Raw genomic sequence first — 24,306 nt, 5'->3', positions numbered from 1 at the left:
CTAAACGCACAAGCCATCCCCCACAATAATTATGCTAGGAGACCTACTTATTTGATATAATATTCCTAGTCAAAACACTTCAATAAAGTAATAAGCTTGAAAGGCTAGCATTTATCACCCGTTCATCGGTGTGAAATATTACAGACACGGTAACCTGATACAGGTAGTCCAGATAGTCTTCATACACTTCTAAAAGAGTTTTGATCGACTTTCAATGTATTTCAATATCAAAAAGTGGCCAACCTCTTGATATTACTAGCGGGGTTGAGTTACAATTGCCTTTACAGACGCGTTTCTCTTTTTCTTTATATTTTTTAAAATTAAAACCTTATGTTTAAAATAAGTAAGACCGAATAGGCAGATTAATTTATCAACTTGAAGTCAGTTTGTGACGTCGAGATCGAGAAACAATATACATTGCAACAGTATTTTGCTGAATAAGTTATATCACCGAAATTGTTTTCCATTAAGTATGCACAGTTTAACACATCTGAAATGTGCAGGCGAATAAAAGATATCACCAGCGATTCTCTGACCTATCTGTGTACATCCTATATACAATATGCCATTGCATGTTTGCAATCATGTGTCGTCACTCACTCTCCTTCATCATTAAAAACATTTAGAATGTATTTCGTGGCCGCTGAATAAGAATAACACAATACATTGGATGCTTTATGCTCAATATTTATTGGTCTCGCTATGAGTTTATTTTATTTTATTCCAATATTTTAAAACTCATAGGTCGATCAATAAATATGGGCTCAATCGGTCCAATTTTATATCAAAATTGGTCAAAGCATTTAAGTGCTACGGGAAATAATCAAAATATACATTTGAAATATTTATTTCGTATGTTTTACTAAATAACAAAATAATTGTATAATAAGAATACAAATGTTTATAGTAATAAGCACTCCACAACCAAGAATAGTTAACAAATCTCTCCATCAAATCATTCACGGTAAAAGCACAGCTCTAAAGATGTTCGATCTGTGAAAATGTACCTTGTGCCAGAAGCAAACATGTCGTGAGTTTTTCGCAAAATCTCCTGTCAGCGAGAGAGAGGTAACAACCCAACTAAAATTTTAAGAAAGTTGGTACTTCCTAAAAAAGGCCATTAACCGTTGGCGATGGGTCGGCATTGGTGACAAATTCAGTTTTATCACCTTTTATTTTTGCAGATCCGAACCTATCATTCCTTACCAATGACTATCCTTACCATATTTCGGTATCATATGAAAGAAAGAAACGTAAACGCAATTCCATTATCAGGCTTATTAAAATATTCCAGTCTTAAATCCTTAGCTATAGGCTGTAGCCATGCCCATCGATGTTTAAAACGTCAGCTGAAACGTTAATCAGGTTTCGTTCAATTCAGTAACGTCTCAAAAAGGAGATAATTCTAGACAATTTCTACAAATGAATTGTTCAAAACATCACATATACATACCCGACCCTCTACACACTCACCCCACATAGCTAGTGTCACATTGGAATGCAAAAGTGCCTGTTGACCCAATTAAAGTTGGCTTTCTAGCCCTCAACCTCATTTTACCGCGCTTTTGCTTTCTACATTATACCATAAAGCATTGCCCAATCAACTCTCGTACACATACACCCCACACACCCCCCTTCGTATACATAAAGAATTGTACACACCCCGGCCCCATGTATACCCCCAAACCCAATATTCAGTATATTATGGTGTACAATGTATAAGGCCTACCCATTGGTACGCAGCATTGAATATTTTCATTCTAATACAGACCTTGCCAATTTAATATTTACTTCAGGCAAATTAGACAGTTACCTGCCACATCCAATTATCATCTTAACTCCCTTCTTGATGACTTATTGACTCCTGCAATGGTGTCTTGATCACAATTGCATCGGTAGACCATATATTTGCTTTAATCAAAAAATATGAAATAAGAAAAATTGGTACCAATTTTATAATCACTATAAAATAAGTACTGGTTGCTTAAATTATCGTATCCAATTATGAGAATAATAAGGTTTTGAAAGGCAATTATGATATTGGCGTGTACCAGTGGACGGAATGGAGTTGGTCGACCTCAGAACCTCTGTATTACTAGACAATTTTCAAGTCTGTTGCAGGGACATGGTTGGACGTATTATTTGTTTATCTTGTATGCGATTTTCATTACGTTAAGAATAAGTTTGAAAGGCCATGTTGTGCACGTACAAGGTGTATCAAAATAAAGTATACAGTGCCACTAGATTAAAGTATGAGGTATTTGGTCAAAATGCTATAGTTGATAGCTGATTCAACATGTTGTCCTCCCACAACTGTAAAATCACTGGCGTTAATAAGGACTCAGGGGCTATTTTTGTGAACCGTATAAAAATGCAGTTGCACAAAGTCAACTAAAATAACATGAAAATCACAGTTTTACCGCTTTCTTTAAAGTAATTGACAGAACACCTTGCAGATTTGTTTGGCAATCGTGTGATTGCTTTGAAGCACTAAGTGGAATGGCCCCCAAGGTCTCCTGATCTTACACCTCTGTATTTCTTCTTTGTGGGGCTATCTGAAATCAAAAAGGTTTTGACAAGTCCTCCTGTATATATCTTGATGAACTCCAGAGACACATAATTGCACAAGTTTATTACATCCCCATACAGGACAGACCTCTCATATGTGGTGTGAATGCCATGTTGAGGAGAGCTGATATTTGCATACAGAGGAATGGTGGCCATGCCCTGGTGGTTATGTGGCAGACTGGCAGACTAAGACTGTCAATTACTGTAAATAAAGTGGTTAAAACATGTGATTTTCATGTTGATTTTATCTTAATTGACTATGTTCAATTGCATTTTTTCTCGGCTCACAAAAATAGCCACAGGGCCTTATTAATGGTTACACGCCAGTGATTTTACAGTCGTGGGAGGACAAGATGTTCATTCAGCTATCAACTATATAGCATTTTGACAAAATACCTCATACAATCTTTGACTAGGCATTTCTCAAACGGTATACTTTATTTTAATACACCCTGTATCAAAATATTATGTTATCTTACTTTACTATATTCAAATTACAAGACAATTTTAAATCTCATTCATATCTGTTTTTTTAATCAACAGGCAAAATGGTACGGAAAAGAATGGCAGAAGCTATTTTACGTATTTAAATCAACTGTTTTATATGGCATGCCTTTACTGGTCATAAGTGTGGCATACATTATGGTAAGTCTATGATGGTGAATGGGCTTTGCTGTTATTATAGTCCATGTGGCTTCTTCGAGACAGCGACATCAATGCGTGCTTCAGTGAGCGTAACATTAAATCGCACGCGTGAAGTGGCGTGTTTACACGCGCGATCAAAGGCGGTGCGTCTGTACACGCGCGAAGTAACTGCGTCAAAGTACTGACGTCACTGTCTCGAGGAAGTAAAATGGACTAAGTGTATTATTTAACTAGGCATGGTGCAAGGATGGTATTCTTCCGTTCTCAGTGATTATGGACAAGGCTGCTACACAAAAGGCCAAATTATAGCTAATAGATTAATGTTTAAAGAAGGTCATAAAAATGTAACTTCAAGAGGATCCAAAGTTGCACTAGACATGCTAGAAGGAAACAGACTTTCACTAAACATTAAAATGATGGGTTCTTATCATATGTTGATACTGTGTGTAGTAGTAGTAATCGCAGTATCAGATAACAGTAAAACCCTCCTTGAATAGATCAGTTTTTGAACATTTAACAATAATTGCTGCTCTTAAAGCTCATCAATCATATCCATAAATCGCAATCAGAAAAATTTAATAACATGTTATTATTTTGAATTTTGAGTTATGACATGTAATATGATCTACAATGACATAAACGAGAGTTTTGAACATATTATTGTGAACTTTTCCTTCATCAACTAGCTTAAGGGTTTGTTTATGTTGGCATTTCTGCATGTATTGTTGTACTATAGTCTGGCACCTGACTTAATCAATTTTATGAAAGAATCTTTAACCTAGTGTTGATAGACAGAAAATAGACAGCAAAGTATTATTATAAACCATGTAGACGGGAGATAAATATCGGCACAGCTCATTGGCTCAATCGTTAATACAAAGCAAGTTATCTTTGAGCAACATGAACTTATGAGTGGCCAAAGAATAATATTCCCGGATGCGTTTTAACTGGTTGAACATGTTGAAGGCAGAGTGAACGTGTACGGAGTGTGCCACGGTTTGGGGATACCTTTTCAGCAATTTTGGTATATGGTTGGGTTTTAAGCTAAGACCAATTGGGCGCATTTGGGCAAAAGTGCCATTAATTGTGGCAATTGTGGCAAATGAGGATTTTTTATGAAAGTCTTATACTGATGGTTCGCAAAAACAGCAAAAAGTAGCTATAGAGAAAATCAGCATCTTCAATTCTGTGTGGCACATCCCCAATACAAAATGTTTCGGACCCCCCGGATAATGTGTTATTGTCGATGATTACTTTCTTTTCTGTCTTGTTGTTAAAGGTGTTTGCTCATTTTCATCTGATGATGATCTATTTATTGGTATTAAAGGTCACTACTGTCTAGTCTTGGCATTTCTAGTGGCCAAAGAATAATGTGTTTATTCCGATGATAAACCATGCACAAAACCAATCGTATGACCATACATAACACTGACGCTAAAGCTTCGAGCCAGTTATACCATTTACCAGATTAAGATAAATATTTTTTTAACTAGCTCCTAAATTTAATTCTGATAGGGCTACGTACGCAATGGTGCTTATGAATTATCAAAATGAGAGCCGGGCTTAGGAATTATCAAAATGAGATTCTTTACGATACCTCTATACCGACTGTTAGTTTATAACACTCACAGGCAAAAATATCACTTACCATTTGAACAGATGACTACAGTGTATATTGATACATTAGAGGTGTTTGGAGGTGCCTTAAGTAAAACGTTGGTATTTATAGTTAGGCAGGTGCTCTACGTTTGTTTGATCATGACGATTACTTTAAACCAATAATCTGCAACTTAAAATCGAACCAGATCAAGTTAGTGCATTTAAAATCTATGGTTAGTGTAATAATTCAATGATTGATATCCCCCATAGCATTGTAGCATAGATCTATGATTGTAGTTTTACATTTAGAAAATGTACCCCAAATCTGTTTTGGTAGTGTTATATCAAGGTTAGTCGTATATTTTGATTAAGGGTACATTAAATGGTAGAAGAATTTCATTTTTTTTTTTTCATTTCACAGACGCAATCTTATTTAAGAGCATGATCATGGTAATCAATATCTGTTAACAATCTGGCAAATGATGTGCATAATTTTGAAAAACCTTTATTTTCAAGGATCTGTACATTCTTGTCTATACGATATATATTTTTGATTATGTATTGAGAAGCAAAACTGTTTCCAATTTGGAATATTTCGTTAATTTGTCAAAAGAATTTTTCTCATTGTTGTGATAGGCAAGAGTATACTCAGTATAGCATGGCTATACGACCTTAAAAAGGTGCATCTTTGATTTACAAAATAACAGCATCCATTTTCTGGACATCGTATATTGTTGTTGATGATAATATTATTTAATATTTTTAAAAGGTCCATTATGCTCATGCATTTAAACTAATTATTGCTAAAAGGAAAGATAATGACAATTGTCAGCAAACAGCAATCCCATTTTCTTAGATTAATGCTTTACCGATGTGGTAAAGTTGTATTGCATTTTTACCAAAACATAATTAGCAAATATCCAAGGCGCATCACTGATTGTATTGAAAAAACACAATCCTGTTACTCAGTTTGAGTTCATTTCATCCATTCAATTAGAAACATATTGCAAAATTGCATAAATATATATTATATACAAAATAGTGAGGAACAATTTATAAATATGACAATAGTATGAGCAGCAGTGGATGAGGACAGCGTGATGTTGTGGCACCCTATACCTATGGTTTCAATTATACAATAATACTAAATAAAGCAAAACAAATTTAATACAATGATACGCTTAAAAACTAATACGCTTATTATTTCGAATCGAATACAGATTTCAAATCTAAAATATTTAATCACTTTGCTACATAAGTATAAGGTTTTCTCAACGTGGTATTATGATTAAATCTCATAAATGTCAAATTGTTGCTCATATTAAGCAAACAGATTTCCTGATCATATCTATAATAGAAATGGTGTAATATTTCATTTCCGTTTTACCCACCTTAACAGTTTCTGTTTCAAATAGCTGTTACCATGGTTACGGGTAGTTATCAGTTATAATATTTAATATACGTACTTTCAAAATACCATGTGCTTCTTTAAAAGTCAATAAAAGCTTTCTTTACCAGAATTACAAGAACAACGACATTTTGAGTTTGAAACTAACCGAAAATGCCTAAAATAAACATTTCTTGCTGATGACTAATTGTATCCACATCTTTCAACTGTTTGTCACTTAAATGCTTCCCATTAGGTTGTTAAGGAGAAATTCCATGAGAGGCTTCTTCAAAAAGCGATATATTTTAAAGGTTATAATTGTTAGTTCAATTGTTTATACTTCGAAAGCTTACGACGATCATTACTTTGATGTTGTCAATGATCAGGATTGTTAGTTTCAGCGCAAGGCCAGGGTAGCATTACATTTTCATAGGGTAGTTTGCAACAGCTCTGTAAAACCTAAAAAGAAAAGTTTGTATTATCCTTGAAGCAAATTTTTGGGAGTAGAATTTTCGCCTTGCCTTTCCTAAATAGAATGTTGGGAATATTTGTTGATGCAATATGACCATTTCTTTGCACTATAATTTTACGTCTGCGTAAAAATGTCGCGCATGTTTGACATACAGTTTGTTGAATGCTGGTTGCCATCTTTTAATTTCCCATCATCCTTAGGACATCCGGCCAACTTATTTTTCGCTTGTAAAATTTAATTTCTCGATTCATAACACTCTAAAAACAATATTTTTATATATTTATATGATTTGCATAGATATTTGAAAATATTTAGAAGTGATTTTGACAAATATTTTGAGACAGGAAGAAACTTGCAACCAAAAAAAAATCATTGTCACTATTTTCTAAGCAATGCATGTGTCAACAAAAGTAGCCACCTTTTCGATATCTTTTAGCGAGTTTTATGTGAAAGCTGGATGTTTGGCGGAATTTATATCCGTACACAATGATATGCGAACTGATGATATTTCAATTTCAATCTTCCTATAATCTCACACTAACATTCTTTTTACCTTCCCCCTACAGGTTTGTATACGCCTATGGTCTGGGATTCCTACTGAAGAAGGGTCATCGACCTCTACATGTAGAAGCGATCAGAAGGCGATATCTAAGACAACTGCGGCACAGCTGCAATCCAGGCGAAATGTAGCACGGATGCTCATTGTTGTGGTCATTATATTTGCAGTATGCTTTTTCCCGTTACATTTACTAAATCTACTCAGGTAAAAAACAATGATTTTTCCCATCTTGCTTGATTGTTTCTTTGATTGTCTTATTTTCTTCTTTAATATTGGATACTTATTAAAAAGTACACTATTCAGCTGTTCTTTCTGTAGTCCCAGTGAATATTTCACATTTTCCAACATTTGAATGGTATTTTCATATCATTATGAAATTTAATTGTCGAGTTCAAAAGCTGACGGCAAGTAACGTAAGTATTGTATAAAAGGTTGACACAAACGGGTTCATTACATTATTGATAAAAGAGCCAAACACTTAAATTGTTAATTTTATGTTCATCCAAATCTAAATGAACACATCGCACACCGACACCGCCTGGCTAATAATTATTTGGTGCAGAAGGGACACTAAAATGAATACACGGGATCGATACACGTGAATTGCTATGCACGATTTTGATATCAGACGAAAATCTTCTGATACCGGGTTAGAAAATGATGAATATCTCCCGCCATGATTTTTTTCTCAAGAAACCAGATTTGGTCTCATAAACTTGGAAATACGTGTTGAACAGATATGATAGTCGCTAGAATGCGCTTTGAAAATTGGCCGTGCGCTTTGAACTCAAAATTTGACCATTTTATATTGCGTTGGTCCTGTTATAGACTACAGCGTGCAGCGTGTAGTACAGCTGCACTCACTGTAGGCAGTATAAAAGTCGATGACCATTGACCTCAATGGGGTATACAAGCTTAATCACGCACAACCAAGATCGATTACCCGGCTATTGTGAGTAGCCTTAGTTATGTCCCTCGACTAATTATTAGTTTAAAAAGAGCTTTAAAGGTTTGAACCAAATGGCTAATCGTGGCTGTGGATTTAACCTACCATGGCGATTCCTGCCATGAAGATATAGGGTCGAAGACACTGTGCATCGTCAAACTAACATATTAATCAGAGCGTCAACGAAGTTGCACTTAAAAGGTTCCTATATCAGTCTGGTAGGTTGGTTAATTAATGCTCTCCAGGACTCCAACAGTATTGCACTTATTACAAAGGTCACACACCATCTGATATGCAAGTTATTTCTCTCAAAGGATACAGTATATAGATACTCTTCATTAATCAAACACCAACAATGCTAACAGGACTTAAATAAATATAAAACATGCCTGCAGAAGAAACATTGCCATATATGACAAGACTTCTGAATAGCTGTCGCCACCCGAAAAGATTAGGTTTTAGGTTTTAAGGTTAGGATAAACAGAATATGAATAGGGTTAGGCTTATAAAAGTTACAATAATGATTAGGGTTTAGATTAGGGTTGTGTTATTATTTTTGGGACGGCGACCATAGTCTAAAGTTGTTGTGACTTAAGAAAGTATATCATACTACACCAGGCACAAAAAGAAACTCGTCAGTTATAGTCATCCTTGCTGTTCAACAACCTCATAATTTTGGATTATATACATTTTGTTAATTGGACTTTGCTTCTCATTTGACACCCAGTTCGTGAAAATCGAGCAAGACTTGACCAAGATATGCGCCTCCAAACCCTCAAACCCTAAAATCAAAGGTTGCAATTTTAACGATTCAATTTGCCTGTTACCTTGTGTGCTTTATTGAGTGGTGCTGGTGTGCAATACAACGATGCGTTCCCATTGAAAATGGAGGCGCATATCTTGGTCAATTCTTGTTCGATTTTCACCAACAGGATGTCAAATGAGAAAGCAATATCCAATTAACAAAATGTATAGTTCAGAACAATCCAAATTTATCAGGTTGTTGAACAGCAAGGATGACTATAACTGACGAGTTTCTTTTTGTGCCTGGTGTATTTAAATAACGCAAAGCCATAATTACGGAAATCAGTGCAAGTAAACGATATTAATGTGTATGATTATGAAAATATAATTCATAATTGCGTAAAATGCATTGTATTACTCGGGTAATAAACTATGATTTAAAAAAAAGTGTTTATACTTTCGATTAGCACATTCGAGTATTGACAGAATTAGTAGAGTGGTAATACTGCATTGGAATTCAAGGAATATTTCCTTTTCAAGAGTGCATATTCTAAATAATCTAAGGTGCTTCCTTTGTGAACAACAAGACTCGAAGACTTACCACACAATGAAAACCATTGCAAGTTAACTTACAATGAAACATTGTGAGTTAAGGCTTTCTGGTTTCAACACTCTTAGTGTTTACATTAGAAAAGAAAGAACACTGCAAGTCATTCTTTATGTGAAGCAACTTTATAGTGGAATGCCATTACCATTTCATTTTTTATTTAAATGCAATATGTCCAATTGGTCGATTTAGATTTTCTAACAACCTTAAGAATCCATCCTATTTAAGAGCATTAAATGTAATCAGGACTATGCATCTAGTTAAATTGCAAGTAGCTTAGTATTATTGAGCGACGGAATAAACAATTGAGGTAGAGCAATGAGAACGAATCATTTTGAAAAGGCAATATTCATAGCATTCCAATGTGAAAAAATAGCAGCCCAGCTGTGCTATTAGCCAGGTGTCGTATTATGGTCTGCAGGCGCTAGGCGCCCATTTGCCAATACACAATTTCATATCTACGTGTCTATGGGACTCACCGTAAATATTTTAATACCCTTCATATTCTGAAACTCTTACCAATACAGATCCGTATGAACCACTAAGGCAATAGCCTAAATACGTAATATGTTTTACTTGTTACTTTCTCCAGCAAGGCAGCTAAGCCTGTGTCGTGTGTCCTTACAGAGAAGAAGATCTTCTCTGGTCCTTATATCCCTCCGGTTTTCAGGCACTGCTCAACCACACGATTAGAAGAAATGGGGAAGCGCCGTAAAAACAATGGCATATGAAAAGGTTTGGCTACAAAAACGATTCCCTTATAAACCATCTATGCACAGTTACCACCTCGATACACCTGAGCACACAATTGCTTCCAAGCTAGCAGTGAATTGCCTCAACACAGTCTTTCATTACATTACACGATTGAGTGCATAGCATCATAGAGCTGTGTGAGATTCTAGCTGGAAAATATAGGCCTCTGTGATTGTTTTTTCTCAAACCCTCAAGTGTTCCCTTCATCCAATCAGTTTTTTTTATATCGAACGAAAACTAACACTTTCCCCTAAAAACACTTTTTTTTCACTAGGTCAACAGATAACGCAATTCAATGTTTATAGTAAGGCGAATGTGGAAAATCTGTTGAAAACGACCTTTCCAAGCACGATTTTTGACCAAAATGTAGGTTTTAAAAGTCAAAACCTCAAGTGTACCGTACAATATTTTTCAAATTTTATTTCATTAAATAAAAGAGCACACTTATATTGTCCATATACTAGCCTCATTAGAATTGCAAATATTGTGCAAAAAGCTACCATTTTCGCCTGCTTTGTCATACGGTTGTAAATTCAATGAACTATGAATTTGCTAAAGAGCGGTTACAAATTGATATGCGGCTGGTGGCAAGACTTTTCACACCACTTACGTCGAAGTTCACTTTTCAAAGGACGAACTGTTGTTGCGAAAACAAAACGACTGGTGAAAAAGTTTACTAAATGACCTCAAAAGGTCAAGTCGTGTGTGAACATTAAAATGGCGAAATTACTACACGAGTGAAAATACAGCTTATTTAGCCAATGTCAACATGGTGTCATCGATTTAAATATTTTCCTAACACATTGGACTAACACCACTGCTAAATTTATATGTTTTTCACAATATAACAGTAATGGGAAGAAAAATGCAAATGTTCGTCATTTTTCGGTACAAATAATTTTGACAAAAATGACGTCACGGACGTGAACATCAATCTCCTAATTTGCATATAGCCGCCATTCGTCCAGCTAGCTCGTCCCCGTGATTGGTCCTTTAGCGATTTAGGTATTATTTATGTCTATGTTCTCCAAAAGACCTTGAATTTATTGTATCATGATTATCTACTTTTTCATTCAAATTTTAATATCATATTCTCAGAATGTTGGTTTCAAATACACATTCGTGACAGAAGGATTAAAAAAATTAATTTCTATTTCATTCGCTGAGAATGATGTATGAGTTTTACCAATATATACATCTTACTCCTACGATCTCTCTTATTGTGGTAAGGTTTCATCATCGCTTGATAATAGGAACGTAATCATGACAATACAGATTAAGATTATGCTAAGTTGTTGGATCATCAGTATTATTAGAACATATTAAATTTTCCCTGAAAATGAATTCATTCAGTATCTGGGAGAAATTATGCGAGTAAATTTACCACTTCATTCCACGAATTTTGTCGAATCTGTAAGCTGCATTATCATGTTGCTGTTGTTTATAGCGTATACTTATCGCGCGAAGCGTGACCAGAAAGTAGGGATTCCGGAATTAATAACAAATTATTTTTTCAGGATAATAAGATATTTATAACATCATGCGTCTTAACTTTTGGAATTATTATGATACATTTGTAATATGATACCCGGTTGGCTCAGCATTACATTTCAACCAATTACAAGATCGATAATCACATTAAAAATGTTTAAGGGTTGTAAGTTATCTAGTAAATCAAATATTCATTCAAATCATTTTCATCAATCTCTGCATACGCAAATAAGATTCTGAATTATCATACTATGACTTCCACTAAGACTTCTACTATCGTGAACTTGTCTTGTTTTACAAGCAGTGGCGTAGCCAAGGATGGGAAGCCTGGGCCGGTGCCTTTTCCCCCACACCGACGGTCCATCGGTTCCACAAATACGTTCATCAGGATTGTCGGTAAAATAGATATTTGAAGGTTTCTTTGTACAAATCCAAAATTTCGGTTGATATTACGTGTACCTCAATTACTGTCATTGAGGTACATAACATCAACCCAAATTTTTGGATTTGTACAAAGAAACCTTCAAATATCTGGTCCATCGGTTGATTGCTTCCCATGGGATGACATATCTGATGATTGTAAGGTTTTAATAATGTCACATGACAACATACTCCCGATAATATACAGGCTGTATCAAAATGTTTGGTACCCATCAGTTATTGGTGTTTATTGACAAGCATGTACTCCAATATGCAACATTAGATCCTCTTGAAATGCCCATGATTTATAATTTCATGGCTTTTCTTAACATTCATCTACAAATAAGGTAGCTCCTAGTCCTATGTTGCATTTTGTTGTGGTGGTCTTGTCCATAATCACTGGAAACTGATGTGTACCAATCATTATTTGATACACTTTGTATTGCCTAAAAAATAAAGTCTAAGAACATTAAGCATTCCCAATGTACGTTTTTGCGAATCGGTTGAATTTCTGGGCATTGTCGTCGGAAAATGCAACTTTGCCAAGTGGCGTAGCTAGGGTCGTGGCGCCCGGGTGCAAGGATACATAATAGCGTTCTCCCATTCCTGAAATAATTGCAGGAATATTTGCTAATACCACCAATTTGGGTATAATCGACACTGTAGGGGCACAGAATGGATAGGGCCCTGAATTTGTCGCGACAATTTTGATTTTCACCGCTTGGAGGGACACAAAATGGATATGGCGCCCCAAATATAAGGGCCCCGCAGGGCAAGGAAGCAAGAACAATTTTAATGTAAAACAATGACCTCGATATAATGACCTCGGTGACACCACAGAATATATATTCTATATATATATATCTATTATTAATGGTTTTAACTTTTACCCCTTCATTTCCCTCAATTGTCAAGCCCTGCCCTATATCGGGGGCTTATTAATAGTTTAAGCTCGCTGGATATGCATATTTCGCCGTTAGTGAGTCTTTGTAGCCCTGCGGGGCAAACTAGTTGGATTTCCAAATTTAGCGGTTAGTGGTTGTTGTTGTAATTTATATCGTCATATTGTCATAATGCTGATAATTAGTCGACATGGCAAGTTAATTATCTTGCCAAGTCGTGGCACTCAGACGCTTCCATACTGACATTATAATAATTATCATAATTATTGTTGTTGTTTATAGCGTAAAATTACCGCGCGAAGCGTGACCAGAAAGGAAGGATCATGGAATTAATAAGAAATTATTTTATCACGACATGGGATGAGACATGTGTAACTGTGTCTTATTTCTAATGATATACATGTATTTGTAAGATGATACCCGGTTTACTAAGCAATGCATTTCAAGTAATTACAAGATAGATTATTAACATTAAAAATGTTTGAAGGTTAGAAGTTATCTGGTAAATCAAATATTCATTCATATCATTTACATCAAGCTCTGCTTACGCAATTATAGATGTTAGAATATTTGCAGTAAGTTATCAAAAAAGTTTTTGAATGTTATGAAAACGTTTTATACCCTTTATATATCCTTTATATAACCCGACATTTAAACGTTTTCTGTCAACCTTTTCTAACCTTTTGCGAATGATGTCGAACATGTTCTGTGTTTGCTGGGAATACAGTATCAGGATTTTGCTTTTTTATTAGATCTTCTGACATCAAGCACATAGCTGTATATTAAGGCGTGTGAGCTGGTAGCAAAATTAATTATTAAGACAATGGATATTATATCGTATTATCCTTCTCTCGACAATGCTCGAGTTACATTTAAATTTAAATTTGGTGTGAAAGTGTCAAAAAAATGTACCTGCGGTGGCTGCCTTTTTCTTTTCTAACTGATGCATATGGTAATGAAGAATCTTATTATCTGTATTTCATATTTAATTTTAATGTATGTGTTTAAAAGATTTTGATGTATTTTGTTTGACCCCTGGGCACCCCTGAAAAATAGTGCTTGCACTGATGGGGTTTCCCCAGGCAAAATAAGAACTAATAAAATAAAATAAATAAAAATATTATTATAATTTCTCTTTCAAGAAGCGTTGCTCTTCAAATAAGTAGTTTCTTAAATGACCAGTCGTTAACATGGTCAGTGGAACTCAAAATATTCTATCATCTTCATCTGCCGTGCATAGACATTGAAAAACAGAGATAATGAGAGGGAAAGTGAGGGAAAGATTAATTTTAGCCATTAAATGATTGACCAAATTGGCCAAAATGTCCTTTGACCGAAAACAGATTTCCTGTATAACTTTTGCTCATTTAGACCATTAGCCCTTCCACCAAACAAACAAAAACAAGGCAGCTATTTTGTGTGTGTCTCTTTTCCTTTGAAAAACAGAAATGACCTTGATACATCTGTAAATGTGATAAAACTTGGGTCACAAGTAGCAAAGGGAGTGTAAGCACGTCTTGATTAACAATTTATAATATCTATTACACTAGCGTGGAAGAGAATGACAAGAATGTTCAGAAAGATGGAAGGTTTAAAGTATAGAATGTGGTGGTGGAAATGTAAATGTAACATAATCTTCAAAGGAAGATTACTTTCCACACCCGGTCTCAAAAAACTACCTACGCCACTGTTCAAAAGTATAGAAGACTCCAGCAGTATGTCTCAGTATGAACCTGCAACGCAAAAAGAACTGCATAAAGAGTATACATAGAATGATCCCTTTGTCGCAGTCAGGAGTAAATGTTGTTATTTACCTTCAGCTGTTAATCTAATGATGCTTATCATTTAGTTATTCATTATGTTTAATCTCAGCGGACAAAATGCTACATTAGAATACGTGCAAATTTGAAGACAAACACGTAACGGAACATCCCAATGATTTTCTATAGCAGTTGCTTCCGTCTCTCCAATTGAATGGAAATGACTTGATTTTTTCTCTAACATTACTTTTGATTCCATTAAAAACGATTTAAGAAAGAATAATTCAAGGTTATTAACCTATGTGCCCACTTATTTGTCACCTATTTATAGATGGAAAGAAACAACTGTCTCTTTGTTACTATAAAACAATAATTGCAGCATCAAATACAATGATTTGTCAAAAATAATGCAACATTGATTGACAATCCATATGTAAATGTAAACGGAGTTTATTTATTGCTTTCAAGGTGTTAAATACATTTGCAATAATTTCCAAAGGGCAAAACCTAAAATTAGTAGACAAACAATAGTTGCGTCAAATACAATTGTCAACGTAGCTAGACGTCATTGATTGCATATTATAACATGAGCAAGAAGCATGATTGATTTTAACTTCACATTTGAGGATATTTGGCGAAAACTTCCAAAAACCAAATTCTGAAAATAATTACTGAGCCAATACTGTAGTAAGGATATGAGTATTTGTACTCATAAAATATTTTCATGTGAAGAATGTTTCTCCCTTCCATTTGTGCAAAAAAGGCAATTTTGATTTTTCCACCCTACATGTATACATACATTATTTGGCGGAATATCTCAAAACTAGGATTGCCGAGTTCCTACTGATTTTGCTTGATCGCATCACATGTTATGAGAAACATTTTTAACACAAGTCTTCACATACATAAATGACAGCCAGAGAAAAAAATCACTGACTATCCAGGATTTGAACCTGGGTCCTTAACCGGACCGATGTTCTACCAACTGCGCTAATGAGTCAGATGGAGAATAGCAGTGATATAAACATCTAAAAAAAAGTAACTAACCCCCCTTAAATAATGCCCATTATTCAAAAAGGGGCTATTGTATTACAAATGAGTCAAATGCGTTGGAAGCCGAATTTAATTTTGCGCATTTTGACACTTCATTTAATACGATAGCCCAGAAAACAATAAAACACCGGTCAATTTAATGTAGTGGTCCAGATTTGAAAGTTGCACTTACATACAAATTTTTACAATACAAAAACACTAAGATATCATTGCACATATTTCCTTCCATTACACTGAATACAAAATCAATACAATTTACTGCAACTTTCAAATCTTGGGTTACATTGATTTAAATGTACGCTGTGACGTCAATATTTAGTCAATTGCTGCAAATGAGGTGCCAAAATGTGCAAAAATAAATTCTGCTTCCAACGCATTTTACAGATTTGTAATACAATCACCCGTTTTGGTTAGTTACTTTTTTTGAGATGTTTATTTTCTATAGCCGAGGCCTTCAGTTCAATCCCCAATCCTCTGTCATATTTTCATCAAAGAAGCTTTGAAAGAGGTCTGCTCCATCTGACTCATCAGTTCAGTAGGTAGAGCATCGGTCGGGTGATTCGAAGGTCTCAAGTTCTGTGATTTTGTTTTTATATACACTGGCCGTCAATTATGTAAGTGGAGGTTGTGTTAAAAACCATTCTCATAAATAATTTCCCACATAGCTTCATTTTCTCAATATCAACATACTTTTGGGAATATAGGAAAAAGTACTTAATACTTTTATAGGGTCATTGAACATTATGAAATTCAACTAAACGCGTTTATTTTCCTAGTGTCTCATAATTCTGTGCGTTAAGTTGGATTAACGAAATGAATACTTTCATGAGGACGGAGAAATGAGACAGATAGTACACCCGTTGAAATGAATATGCGTTGTTTGTTCATATTTATACATTACAAACATGTCATGTGTCAGTAAACTGTCACTTGCCAATATCTTGGAGTGTATGACAGCATGAATGATAGCACAGTGGGTGTTTATACGATACTTTATAATTCACACCAATCTGGACTGACATGGATCAGGGCAAGACAGGGGTATAATTTCATTTCATTACTGTTCAGAAAACATGAAAACAGGCCCGTACGCAGGATTTTTGTTGGGGGGTGCTGATTTTGAAAAAGTGGACCTTTTTTTCTGAGGGAGTGAGCAATTTTGAGAAAAGTGGACTTTCTTCCCAAAATTTGGACCTTTTTTGGCCAAAAAGGCGTAAAAAACGTGATTTTTTTTGGGATTTTTAAAGACTTTTTTAGACTTTTTCAAATTTGCAGGCCTACGTACGGGCCTGCATGGAAAACACACTGGTCATGCAGAAGGGCCGCTATTCAGAAAAGTCCGCTAACCAGAAGGCCATCTAGTCAGAATTTTATGATTAGCGGGCTTTTTGATTAGCTGATCTTTTGTTTGCTGTAACTACTAATTGCCGGATATAGCCTGCCCCTAACCCTATAACCCTCTTATCGTAACTCTAATCTTTACAATAACTATAATGCTAAACTCTAACCCTAAACTGAAAATTACGCTTTATGTTTCATTTTATGGCCCGCTAGTCATAATTTACTACTGACAGGCCCTCTGACTGACGGGTATTCGGATAGTCTTCTGAGCTAGGGTACCTGTAGGGAATACCGGAGAAGTTGGGAAACCGGACACTTACGTATTTCACTCCCTTTACGCAGTGTCATCTGCATCTGCTTGTTTTGCATTTCACCGCAAAGATGCTGCGGTGAAATCCAAAACAACCAGATGCAGATGACACTGCATAAAGGGAGCGAAATACATAAGTGTCCGATTTCCCAACTTCTCCGGTATTCCCTACAGTTACCCTATCTGAGTAACGGGTTTACTGACTGACGGGTGAACACCTCAGATTCTGTCCTGATGTGTATCGCCGACTCTCAGTGTTACAGGTTTGCTGATATTATGGTTTATACCAAACCTGCATACACGAAACAGCATCAATCCAGTTTTAAATGCCTCGTATAGACAGCCCAAACGAATAGTACATAATATTACATGTTACGCATTGAACTTATGAACATGACATGCGTTACTCACCATGCTCACGATTTTAACACATCATCTTTGTATTTTATTGAAAAGACCCGTCTCTCGGAATTTCAAATAGTTTCTTTTACTTGACGAGAGGTTTGCATTTGATATTCAACAAACTTGATGTGTGGTGCAAATATTTTACTTTCAAACTGCTATCACTTATTTATGGTAATTCTAAGCAAAAATTGATTGTCAACATTTATTTATAACCCGCAATTTCGTTCGTGCATACCAGGAGGAGGTCATACTCCGCTGATTCAGTCGGAAATTTGCGGAACTACGCTTTAAAAAGTATTCTTCTACTGTGGCGAAAAAAAGTTATGTCATGAAGCCCATGGCAGTTTAAAAAACTAAATGTAGCTGCCTCTTACTCCTTTTTTTAGAAATAAAATATTATGGAAAATTGCTGTTCTTCCTGCATCCTTAAAACCCATTGTTCTATTTTTCAACAAAGGAAACAGAACCAAGCAAATGAAATCAGAACAAAGGTGTTTTTTAGTTATAATTTGATATGCGAAGCAAAATCGTGTATAACAATGTCCATTGGATAGTACATATACAGACTTGACATTTAATATGGAATATTTTTCGCAAAATTCCAAGACTGGTTTGGACGGAGTCTGCATAGATCGCATGGGCTAAATATTAATTGGGGTGTGTCGGGGGATGGTGTAAAATAATTGTTTGATAGAAAATGTGTTTTCCATATGTTTACATTATGGTGCTCATAATGTAGCGAATTTGCCTAAAATGACGGATTTAGGGAGGCTGAATTTGAGCTTTGTGGGGGACACAATTTCAGAGTTTATGCAACATGGTTCTGTTATTATCAAATTTATAGGGATTTAGGGTGATATTTCTTAAACTTCGTCAGCAACTGGCGTTCATCACAGCTGAAATACGCTTACAATGTACCAAGTTCTTGAACAGGGGAGAAGCTCAAAATGGGGCTCTTAGAAGCTGTACGTACTCAGAAAGCTTGGCCCCCTGGGGTCGAATGTTTTAAGCTTACGGTGCAAAAACAACTGTTAGGATTCATATTTGTCTAATGAACTCACACTGTTTCTTTGTGTACAGTAAGTTTGTAACATTTTGCCCCAGGGGGTCATTCAAACTTTCTAAGTGCGTATCACTTTTAAGAGCCATATTTTTTAAAGCTCCTCCCACTTTCAAAACTGGTAGATCACAGGTGAATTTCAGTTCTGACGAACACTTATTGGTATTCAGGTTCAGTAAAATCGCCTCAAACCTCAATGAATTTGATAATATCAGAATAATGTTGCTCAAATTCAGAAATTTTACCCCTACAAAATCAAACACAATGATATGTTCTTGTGTTGTATTCGTATTACGCGGGCTTCGGATGTCGACATTTCCCCATGATGCACTGCGTATTTTAGCCTTTCATCAGCTACCGCTAAGCGCATCGTATTGTGAATCGACCGAGTTGTCTGATCATTTTTGCACTCATTTTAGCGATAGCATTTGACCCTAACACCTTACCCGGTGGTAACGAGGGTAGTAAGGGTGGTGGTGAGGCCTGGTACAGATTTTTGTCCATAACAACATAAAATGACAGGAGGGAAAAGAAAGTCACGTGATATCAGTCCACTTCTATTGACTGCTTTGTCTTCGTGTGTTAAATAAAACGTGATGGAAGTATAAGAATTTGAAAGAGCAGGCAGTGGGCGGAATTTAGAGATGGTTGAACCCGGGACCTCCGATTGCAGTTGCAAGTGTTTGTATCGGCCTGTACAAAAAGGGCGGGAGAAAGGGTAACTTACTTCATTAAATGGAATATGATAAAAAAAGTCTTATACTCCCCTTATTGTTTTTGACAATGTGGTTAATGTATGTGTATCGTACTTCTCATTAGTTTGCTTTTAAAAGATGCTTTTTAATCCAGTAAAAAAAATTAGGTATTTTGTCAAAGATTGTTGTCAACATTATCAGTATAGCTATAATTAGTTGATGGTATCCCATTTTGAGCGGTAATTGTTATTATTAAAATCACGTTCCGTATTCACGAATGACAGTGCATGGAGCTCCCTGAAGGGGTTATTCATTCCGGATGCACCGTGGTTTACTCCTATTTGATGTGCTTTAATAGGCTCATTCCAGACATTAGGCGACTAGTGCATTATCTGCTAATTCTTTTATAAACTTATTGGGAAACAGTTAATGCAGATTAGAAAAACGCGTAAGAGTTTAAAGTTTTTATTTCAAAGCAAAACGATCTTGAAAAACTAGGTGATTGCATAATATAGTCGTTTTCAATAAAATCCAATTGATCGACCAAATATCAACTAACTTTATAAACAAACTGTGAATTAATATGGCAGTGAATAAAAATTTTTTTTATTGTTCGATTCCAATTAACAGCATTTGTGTTTTATGTGGGCTTTATTTTAATGTCGAAATAAAGTATTTTAATAGTAAAACAGTTTAATCAAAATGCTTTAACGATATATATCAGGTCACGTCGTGAAATGTAAGTCAAACTCAAAATAAAATTAGTTTGGTATATAGTTGGATGCTTTTACATTATGTTTAGATCATATCTCTCAATTCCAACAATGTCCAAAATGCTTCACGAACCATGCGTATTATAAAAATCAATCAAATGGTATACCAAAGGACAGACTAAAGATACCTGATCATATTCAGGTACTATAGAATTTCCCACAATTTGCAAGATGTTTGTCCACAGATCGAACTGAAGTGTTTATATCAGATATAGGTATCTCTATTTAGCATATCGCTGGTGTTATTTTAACCCAGATTATAGATCTGATTTAGCCGGTTCATCATGAGGCTTCTAATATGCGGTCATCTGCTGCAACGAAATGAGCGAAAGTCGCAAGTTGGTAGTTTCGAGACGTCCTGGCTGCTGCGTTGGTATTCCATGTTTCACACGCATATTCAAGCCATGTCTGCATGTCCATGACCTTTGTGAATGGGCGCACATTGGACCATTCACAAAGGACATCCTACTGGCTAGTACAGGTGCGCGTTAAAACAAAGAACATCAACTCAACTGCCAGGATGTCTCGAAACTACCAACTTGCGACTTTATACTTATTTCGTTGTGGCAGGTCACTTATGTTCTTCTTGTGGGTATTTCATTCATCGTCTCTATCTATAAAATTGTTTTAAAACAAGATCTGTAAAAGCTCGAAATAAATGATATCACGACTTTGACTATAGCATTTTTATATTGCTTGCAGTATATTCCATAAATCAAAAAAATGAGGCATTGGCAGTACTCATGTTACACTTTGAATCATAATCAGCACCATCATTAATTCCACATATTCCTTAGCATCTGTAATAGACGAAAGTGCCAAAGGTGGTAATTTTTAAAATCGATTTATCGTTATCAGCAGCAACTTGCACAGTAAGTGTGCTATTGCTGGAATCCTTACATCCGAAACATATTAGTTCTTATAATGCCAATTTTCATAAGTTTTCTATAAGTTGGTTGTTTTGCACCCTATTTTGCATGTATTTTAATTTTACAATTGCCGCCGTTGGCTTTGGTATGCAATGGTTAGGTCAGATCGCACCACTCTCTTAATTTCTAATTAAGCGATGTACATGTATTGCATGTAAATTTTGTACCAAGACTGTGTATACTGCAGTTAACTCACATATTTCTTATTCTTCTCTTTTTGTTCTAGGGTATTCGACGCATTTAAAGGTATAGATGCAATGGTCGATAGCCATCAAATAGCGGTTCCCTACCTAATCGCCCACCTCATGGCTTTTATCAACAGTGCGGTTAACCCCGTCATCTATAACTTCATGAGTGGTAAGAAACATCTTACTTTTTTATTAACCGTAGGATATTCCAATTTTGTGGCTTGACTGAGTGAAGCATTATAAATGGTCCTACAAAATGGGGACCACTCTGAACAAAAGGAATAATCCCAAGCGGCATAGGAAGTTTGCAATCAATTGTGGGAGAGTTTTTGCAGTTTTGGGACATTTTGCCCTTTATGAATTATGAATATTAGATAAAATATTGGCAAAATTCAGAAAAATTGGTTTTTGTTCTTACAAGAATAAAAAAACAAACCCAAAAACATTGTTATTGAATAAATTAATTATTCAAATATTTTTAATGATAACATTGTGACAATAATTAATTAATTAATAATAATTACAGCAATTTCTCCGATATGTCAGAGGTCTGGTCAAAGTGTCCCAAAACTGCTCTCAAAACCGGAAGTTATAATGGCGATTGGGCTTATTGTATTCGCTTTGTATCGCTTGGTTGTTTTTTTATTATATATTTATTTCCATTCTCCTCGTTTCCTTTTTTTTCTTCTTCTTCTTTACTTCTTCCTTTCTTCCGTTCTGTTTTTTGCTTTATTAGATATACGTGGTGTCCTTTTGTCTTCGCCTATTGACTTTATTTTACAGCGATGTTGATGGTTTTTTCTCCTTTTATGCAAGGAAAATACAAACATAACGCTGTATGGAAGTTTGGCTCCAAAACAGTGTCAAACAAACAGTGAAAAATATTCAGTGAAAATGAAAAATATCCTCTATATCACTTGTAGATATGATGCATGTAAATAAACCTGTTTTTATTCATTATAAAACAGCAGGTCTGCAACATTTTACCGTCTTTAGATGCGTAAGGTCGCATCTAAATAGTTATGAGCCACTTTATAAGCCCTCCATTATGAATATTAGATAAAGTTCTACAAAACTAATCAGTTGTTAAGACTGTGTTCTTGAAAGGGTATATACATTTGCAAGTTTATTGTATATAACATTAAACTGTGTGGGAGTTTTCCTGTTTGCTTTTCAATTCAAATTCAGTAACCCCCAGTTACATTTGTAACAATTAGCATAGTAATATCGTCAAGTATGCTTTTAACTATCCACACGGGCCATAATCGTCTACCGTGCTAACAAACAACGTTTTTCTAAAAACTTTTTTTGTTCTTATCAAAAAACTAAAAATCTAATTACGTACTATTAAGTGAACATTTTTTTTCTGTCACACAATGTATTGCCCGTACTCTCATAAAATGATTGGGCGATTACTACTAATTTGGAGTATACATGGGGAGGAGCATAGCATATGCGATGCTAGCAAGTAACGTTAAAGCCATATTATAACATTGGCTGAGGAGGACGCCCTCACTGATATTTTAAAATTCATTTTTTACACGATTATATTGTACTTTATAAAACCAATATACCCTGCAAAAATCAAGACTCTAGGTGCTGTAGTTTGGTCAAAATCCGAGATTTTGAATAAAACGATGGAACCGGCGTTTTATTATTACGATGTAATTATTAGTCGAATGCATACACAATGTTCATAACACACAGTACGCACACGGCGTGCGGGACGGTGATCTACACAACAAAGGGTTGTACCATAACGTGACCGAAGGAGTGGTACGTATTGGCGACATATGCGCTGGTAGTAAATTCCAATTTTCTTTGCTTTGCCGTAGTTGTTCGCCTCAAAAATAAAAAAGGGATATATCTGACAGTAAAACTAACATTTTATGGCAAAGAAATGCTAATCTATTTTGTATGAAAATGTTATAATATGGCTTTAAAGTAAAGTTAAAGTATATGTTCAAGGTTTGTCTTTAATATGAAAAGAGACAATAATATAGAAATTACATAATTCAGTGTTATAATGGCCTCAATACCCAATAAGTGTAAATACACATTAATTTTGCAAAAAGTGAAAGTGGGGTAAATATTTCAGAAATTATTTAATTTTGTTGAACGCAGAAAACTTGTTATTTCTTGATATTTAAAGGTTTGCGATATAAATTACTTTTTTGCTCTAAGAATAATTCATTTCCAGCTGAATCAATTAGAGCAATATTTCAGAGACGCGTTATATATATAATAAAATAGCACAGATCATTGCAATTAGGTTAAACAATGCCAAACGTTGGCTTACATGGCGCCCACGAGTCCAATAATGTATGCTTATTATGTCAATTTGTATTCCTCAAGGTGTTGACTTTGATAATAGATTTTAAACAATTATTTTAATTAACCTACCTTTTCTTTTTTCTTCTCATTCATATTCTCAAGTTCAGTTGCTAATAAAAAATCATACCCGCACACCCATTCAAATCCACACACATTTGACAAGCTTAGTTTTGCGTATGTGGACTTGTGCTGTTTTAAAATGCGTCATGTCATTATTAAGTGCTCAAATCGCAAGAACATCCCCTCATTTCAAATATATAGTTTTGGTTTCTCTATTGTTCAGAAACCAAAAATCAAGGGATTAAAATGTGGAGATGAACTGGTATGCAATCATAACACTATTGTGCTGAGAGGACACAAGAGGG

General features: G+C 35.2%; 1 protein-coding gene across 1 annotated transcript in view; it reads left to right on the top strand.

The window, feature by feature from the left end:
* Positions 1-24,306, top strand: part of LOC140137887 (orexin receptor type 2-like) — a 111,748-nt gene that overhangs the window by 76,318 nt on the left and 11,124 nt on the right. The window contains exons 4-6 of the mRNA XM_072159692.1: positions 3,112-3,213; positions 7,238-7,434; positions 21,646-21,776. Coding sequence (XP_072015793.1) covers positions 3,112-3,213; positions 7,238-7,434; positions 21,646-21,776 — 430 coding nt within the window. The remainder of the gene's footprint in view (positions 1-3,111; positions 3,214-7,237; positions 7,435-21,645; positions 21,777-24,306) is intronic.

This window comes from Amphiura filiformis, chromosome 17 (genome assembly GCF_039555335.1).
Source record: "Amphiura filiformis chromosome 17, Afil_fr2py, whole genome shotgun sequence".
Taxonomy (NCBI): Eukaryota; Metazoa; Echinodermata; class Ophiuroidea; order Amphilepidida; family Amphiuridae; genus Amphiura; species Amphiura filiformis.
Note: the sequence above shows the minus strand (reverse complement) of the source record. Positions and strands in the feature narration are given on the sequence as shown.